The sequence below is a fragment of the Cucurbita pepo genome, unplaced genomic scaffold (genome assembly GCF_002806865.2).
Source record: "Cucurbita pepo subsp. pepo cultivar mu-cu-16 unplaced genomic scaffold, ASM280686v2 Cp4.1_scaffold000109, whole genome shotgun sequence".
Lineage (NCBI taxonomy): Eukaryota > Viridiplantae > Streptophyta > Magnoliopsida > Cucurbitales > Cucurbitaceae > Cucurbita > Cucurbita pepo.
In genome coordinates this window covers 339463-346329 of record NW_019646433.1, presented here as the reverse complement: position 1 = coordinate 346329, position 6867 = coordinate 339463, and the positions used below count along the sequence as shown (strand labels likewise).

Here is a 6867-nt window from a genome sequence, read left to right as displayed (position 1 = left end):
TCCCTAAAAGTTAGATTGACTCTAAATGGTTCATTCTTAAACTTTCTAGATAAGGCAATAGCATTTTTGTAAATATCTTGAACTTCAGGTGTAGTTTCGTAATTTAGTTTTTAAATATTTTATTATTTTTCTGAAAAATTAAAACTTTTCTTAAAATATTGTTTACCCATTTTTTTGTCACTTATTTTCTCTGCCCCTTAAATTCATTTCATATAAAGAATTAAAAATCCGAAAAAATTCTTAAAAATTAGAAAAATGACCTCTTTGCTTTCTTTTTCCTTTCTAAATCTTATTCCATGGTCTTGGATGCTTATATAAAAGTTGTTAGGGCTTTGAAGTCACTTAGTCCCTTGTCTTTTTACACGTGTTTTAGGGTTGATTTTGAAAAAAAATTATATGTTTAAACTTTATTTTAAATTGTTGTATGTGAATATCAATCACTATTGAAAACAATAAGAAAAAGAGAAACAAAAGTTGAATCGTATATGTCTAATTTAAAAGAATATATATGTGTGTGTGTATGTATATATATATATATATATATATATATATATATATAAAAGAAGAAGACTATTAGGGTTTTTGAAGGGACAAGAAGGGGAAAGTCAAGAACGACCCCAAGTCCACCATTGGAGACTGATCCAAGGCAAGAAAAAGAAGAATATTAGGGTTTTCGGGGAAAGTCAAGAACGACCCCAAGTCCACCATTGGAGACTGATCCAAGGCAAGAAAACTTCAAATCAAGAATTCTCTTGGGGTTGGAAGAGAAGTTTGGGTGGTGGATTCACTTATTCGGGCAAGAAACCCGAAAACACATCAAGGTACGGTCATGGCCTTTTCGTTTTGATTTTAAGTAGATCCGAAGCGTTTATTGAGTGATAGACCTTAAATCTATGAAGTGATGAACTAAAAAAGGATTTATATAGGTTTTTGAAGAAAACTCAAACGAAAATTGGAGTCCAATCAAAAAACGGGTGTACCAATCAAGAACAGGAAACGTGACTTTTTTAGTAACTTAGAACGTTCTTATTTCGTCTTGAGTTCAAGTAAAAATTATAAGAAAAGTACATCTATGTTGGTGGTCAAAACTCTATGACTTTGATGAAGAAGCCAAATCGATCCGGGTTGTGTGCATTAAGTTAGAAAATGTTAGGATCGCACAACAACTCACACACTGATCTAGATGAACACAAAGAACAAAATAAAAAAAATGCAAGGAAAACTCTGGCTAAAGATAACTACAGATATGTAGAGAATACCTGAGGTAGATTTTCAAAAAAGGATATATATATGGTTTAGCTTACTATATATAGCTTTACTAGATATAACCATCTACTGTATCTAGCTTTTTACTATACATAGCTATTTACTATTTATGACATTTTACTTTATATGTCATTTACCAAATATAGTTTTACTATGTATTTACTCTGTACCACCATTAACTAATATATAAATAAGCAGCAGGCTCCATAACCTAACAATTCTCCCACTTAGTCAACCAAGAATTTCATTCTCAAACGACCATGAGCATATTCATGGCACCATACCAATTGAGGCTTTGCACAACCTCAATATTCCAACATCAACACATTTTGTCAACATGTTTGCTGGATTTTTTTTTGCACCCTCTATCTTCTCCAAACACATCACCATCTTTCACTATCCTGCAAGTGAAATGGTATCATCTTCTGTGTTTTGTCTTTAAATGATAGACCGGGTTCCTCACCAACTATATGACACTCTGACTATCACTATAAAGAATCTATTCGTGCTGCTTCTCGCCCAATTCTTCTAGATAGTTAGTCATCCATATCATCTTCTTTCCAGCTTCAGCTATTGCCACGTACTCAGCATTTTGAAGCCTAGACGTCCCATCATCCTTGGCTTGCTCCTACTTGGTTGTATCCTCCAACTATAGGGCCTCATCAAAGGGCTCTGGTTCCCTTTCATCAGCAACAAATAGTGTAATGAAGGTACATACATATCTGGTACTCTAATAATACTGGATGATCTTCTCAACACCGGTTCAGGTGTCACTTGCTCTACCGCTGGTTCCTCTGCAGCAGTCTCAGGAGTTTGTTGAGTATCTGCTACAACATCACTAGGTGATTTTTTCCACAACTCAACCTCAACTCCCACTTGCTTCGTTGTCTTGGAACCTTGCTCCACATCTGGTTCCTCAGCAGTAGTCTTAGAAGTTTCATGAGTATCTGCTACAACATCACTAGGTGAGTTTCCCTACAACTCAAGCTCAACTCGCACTTGCTTCGTGGTCTCGGAATCTTGCTCCACATCTTGTTTCTCAGCAATAGTCTCAGGAGTTTCATGAGTATCTGCTACAACATCACTAAGTGAGTTTCCCTGCAACTCGAGCTCAACTCCCACTTGCTTCGTGGTCTTGGAACCATGCTCCACATCTGGTTCCATTTCCAACCGCACTTTCTTCAATTTTGAGGCAGTCCTTGTGAAGCTAACTCGTTTATGCTTTCTCATAACGCAGTTCTCACAAGAACCCACATCAACAGATTTCAGACCTTCTAAAACTCCTTTCACAGCCAGCGTCTTCATTCCTTTAACGCTCATATGCCCAAGTCTTTTGTGCCATAGACTTGAATTTGAAGCACCCTCAACAACAGTAGCTATGTTCATACACCCTACAGTGGTGTTTAAGGTTCCAGATTTTGAGCCACGTGCTACCATCGTAGCACCCTTCATAATCTACCACGAACTCTTCCCTAACTTTGTTGCATAACCTATGCTGTCCAACTGACCAATAGAGATCAGGTTCTTCTTGAGACCGGGAATATATCTGATATCCTTTAATGTCCACTGATTTCCTGCCGGAGTTTTTATGCAGACATCTCCTTTTCCTTTAATCTCCAAATCTTTGTTGTCGGCAAGATACACCTTCTCGAAATTCCAGACTTGAAATTCTAGAACAACTCTTTATTTGGAGACGAATGAAAAGATGCTCCTGAATCCAAAATCCAAGATTCAATCGAACTGTCCACGTTGAGGATTAGAGCATCCCCCATGTCTTATGCTGAATTTATAGAATCATCATCATCTCCAGATTTGTGATTCTGCTTCCTCTTTGGTCTTGTACAATCTGTCCGAAAGTGACATTTTTCTCCACGACTCCAACACGTTACGGTTGGTCTATTTGAAGATTTTTCTCGGTTCTTTGATTTTGATCGCCCTTTGTTTGAGCCCTTCGGTTTACTTCTTCCCTATTGGTCAACACTGAGAGCACTACCAGATGAATTTCCAATTTCTTGTTTGTGAATACTTTCGCTAAGAAATATATCTTGAATTTCATCAAACTTCAGTTTATCAGATCCTCGGGAACTGCTGATTGTGGCAACAACAGTATCCCATGACTCGAGCAAAGATGACATCAAAATCAATGCTTTAATTTCATCCTCAAAATTAATTTCCATCGAACTCAGTTGACTTATGATCATATTGAATTCATTTATATGGTCAACAATAGATCCACCTTCGGACATCTGTAGATTGAACAATCTTCGCATCAAATATACCTTGTTCATAGCTGACAGTTTTTCGTACATATTCGACAGCGCCTTCACCAGATTTGACGTTGTCTTCTCCTTGATGATGTTAAACGCCATGTTCCTGGATAGCGTCAACTGGATCAGCTCTAAGGCTTTTCGATCCTTGAGCTTCCACTGCTCCATGGTCATGGTATCTGACATCACTCCCAACAGAGGTTCGTGAAGATCTTTCTGATACAGATAATCTTCAATCTACATTTTCCAGAAATCGAAATCGGATGCATCGAACTTCTCAATTTCAATCTTTGAACTTTCCATCTTCATAGATCGTGGTGACTTTCGCCTAGCTCTGATACCAGTTGTTAGGATCGCACAACAACGCACACACTCGATCTAGATGAACACAAAGAACAGGATAGAGAAAATGCAAGGAGAAATCTGGCTAAAGAATTTATATTGATGACTACAGATATGTACAGTAAGAGAGAATACAGAGAATATAGAAAGTACATTTTCAAAGCTCTGTCGGGGATATATATATAGTTTAGCTTACTATATATAGCTTTACAGATATAACCATCTACAATATATAACCATAGTATAAGCAGCAAGCTCCATGACCTAACTCAAAAATAAATAAATAAATGGTTTAAACATCCAAAAAAAAAAAAAAAAAATCTTAAAATCTTCTTGTTTCTCTTATTACAAGCTTTCATTGTATAGTCGGTTGTTCCCACCCTTACTTTCGAGTCTCGAATTTTGGGCTATGACTTATATAGTATATGGAGATGTAATGAAAAAAATCTGGAAGCATGTTATATAAATTTGGTTGAAACTATGGCAATGAAACCTTATTACAATATTCTGCAAGTGCCCACAATGGGAATACGTTCTTGTATAGTCCATAGTGTAGCATGCATGTGTTCATAAATACTCCACTTATTTCCTACCATATAAATAATTCTCTTTTTTAATATAACGAATTATTAATTTAACAAAAGTTATTGTTTAACCAAAACACATATTACAATAACCTACTTGTTGAGGGTAATCACCATTCTCCAGTTGAGAATTAATCAATAGCTTTGCTCCACGGTGAAGGGGAGTTGGGTCTCTCTTTTCCTACATACATACGCCATTTCTTTATTATATATATAAAAAAAGCTTTACGTACTTATAATAATTGAAGTAAAAGAGTAAAACAAACCTGTTGAGAATGGATCAAAGCTATTAAAGCAAAGGAAGTTTGAACAAGATTGGAAGAATTCCCCGGAAGAGGAATGTATTTCTTTTCTCTACATGAAATGTGACTCTCTTCCCACCCACCGTCTGGATATTGAATTTTAAGAAGCAACTCCACACCTCTTTGTAGGGTTGAGGAATTTTGGTAAGTGTTTCCAGATGCCACTAATCCTTTTATAGCGAAGTATGTTGCGTAAATGTGACAAATTCCCCAATTTCCATACCATGATCCATCCTCTTTCTGTGTTTCTTCCAAATACTTTACTGCTTTACTTAAAAACGTTTCTATTTCTTTCTTTCTGTGACTTGGAAATAGCTTCTTAAATAGAATAAGTGCCTGGATCGACGCTGACGTGCATTCTACGTATCTAATTTTACCCATCCCATAATTCATCACAAGGAAAACAAAACAAATAATAATCAGTCCAATGCAATTTACGTGCATGTAGTACTCTTAGATTGTCTACTTACTCAAGCTCCAATATGGTGTATTCGAAGAACTCTACTGGATTCAGTCGCTAAAAAAAGTATAAGATAAAACAAATTAATGATATTAATTAGTGGTCTCCACTCTTTCATTTTTTTAATGATTGTTTGAGAAAATAATTATCAATAAGGCCTTAAATACCTCAAACCATGATGGTACACCTCCGGTAGGCTCCCAAGCTGAGACTCCACCATTTTTTGCCTATTTATTTCACAACAAAATTCACCAATTCATCATTAAGTAAGTTCACAAGAAAAGATACTTATAAATCAAATTCGAAATTACAATCCTTACTTGGAAGGATAGTATGATATTGACGGCTTCAAAAAACAATTGTGGTTCCATTGGATCTCCTACTATGTTGGAAGGCATTGTAGAAAATATCAAACACTGACGCATCATTTTATTTATATACATGAGATTAGTAAATTGATTTAAATTTTAATATCTTTTTATGGAAAGTATGAAAATAAAATAAAATACCAATAAATTTTATGGAGTATCATCACAAACTTGTCATCCATGATCTTGATCGGAGAATGTCCAACTTCCTTTTGATATGTGACGATACATACTTCGAAAATCACCCGAAGGATTCTCTCTAACCTTTATATGAATATACGTTTAAATAATATAAACAAATATTTATTGAAATTAAAGAATTTTAGTACCTGTGATTGTTTAATGAAGTCATGCCCCTTCTTAAGTATCTCCGAGAATTCATGATCAAATTCTACACGGAGAAATCTCAAATCTTTTGAAAGGACGAATATTGATTTGTTCTTTACTAATGCATTGTGGTAGGGAGGATTGAATGGTTTAGGGACATACCTTTGCACAAAAATGGCGGGTTGGGCTCCATTTAATGTTATTGTAAGGTTGAGTATAGATTTCTTGACGTAATTGAAGAATGAGAGGCGTGAGGGGTCCAACAAATCGTTTTCCATATAAATATGACATAGGAAGAAGTGTCAATCTAGAATAGCATAACAAACTTCGTGGAATGAAAGGAAGTAATTTCCCTAATAACCAAAATTCTGGAGGCATGGGGTTTGCTCCCTCCCACTCGTAAACTCCCAGAATCTACATAGTTAAATTATAAGTTTAGTAACTTAAATCAAATTAAATAATGTAGAGATATATACAGTACTGACCGAGAGCCAAATCTTTCCCCAGGAAGGTGTATAAATAGCACCTCCGTGATCTAGAATCCATTTTCGAGCTCTAAAACACTCATCCTTGTCGGGTTCTTCCCCCAACAAACGAAGTTGAATATAGTTAAAAACAGTACAAAACATACAACTTTGTCCTACAATGTGCAATCCCCATCCACCATCTTCATTCTGATGACAATATGCATAGCGAAGGATTTCCTTTCGGTGCTCTTCTAAGAATATGATGTGGAGATGTCCCGTAATATACAACGAAAATACCTGAAAGAAAAGGGTAATATTGTGGTAGAATTATATAAGATAAAAATGAATAGAAAGAGGAAGAGTACCAATGGAGGGAAATAAAACATAGGGCCAGCGTTTTCAGCAGGCCAATGGCCATGAGGGCTTTGTAAGGCTGCAAAGAACTTGGTGGCTCTTCTCAGTGCAATGCTCGCTGTTTCCTTAT

At 35.8% G+C, this 6867-nt stretch overlaps 1 protein-coding gene across 1 annotated transcript in view; it reads right to left on the bottom strand.

Annotated features, from left to right (window-relative positions):
* Nucleotides 1-4312: 4312 nt before the first annotated feature.
* LOC111783856 (beta-Amyrin Synthase 1-like) overlaps nt 4313-6867 on the bottom strand; it is a 3485-nt gene continuing 930 nt past the window's right edge. The window contains 11 exon segments of the mRNA XM_023664694.1: nt 4313-4464; nt 4557-4640; nt 4726-5128; nt 5232-5278; nt 5389-5448; nt 5542-5637; nt 5731-5853; nt 5919-5980; nt 6072-6330; nt 6402-6680; nt 6749-6862. Of these exon segments, the coding sequence (XP_023520462.1) occupies nt 4354-4464; nt 4557-4640; nt 4726-5128; nt 5232-5278; nt 5389-5448; nt 5542-5637; nt 5731-5853; nt 5919-5980; nt 6072-6330; nt 6402-6680; nt 6749-6862 (1638 nt within the window). The 3' untranslated portion in view covers nt 4313-4353.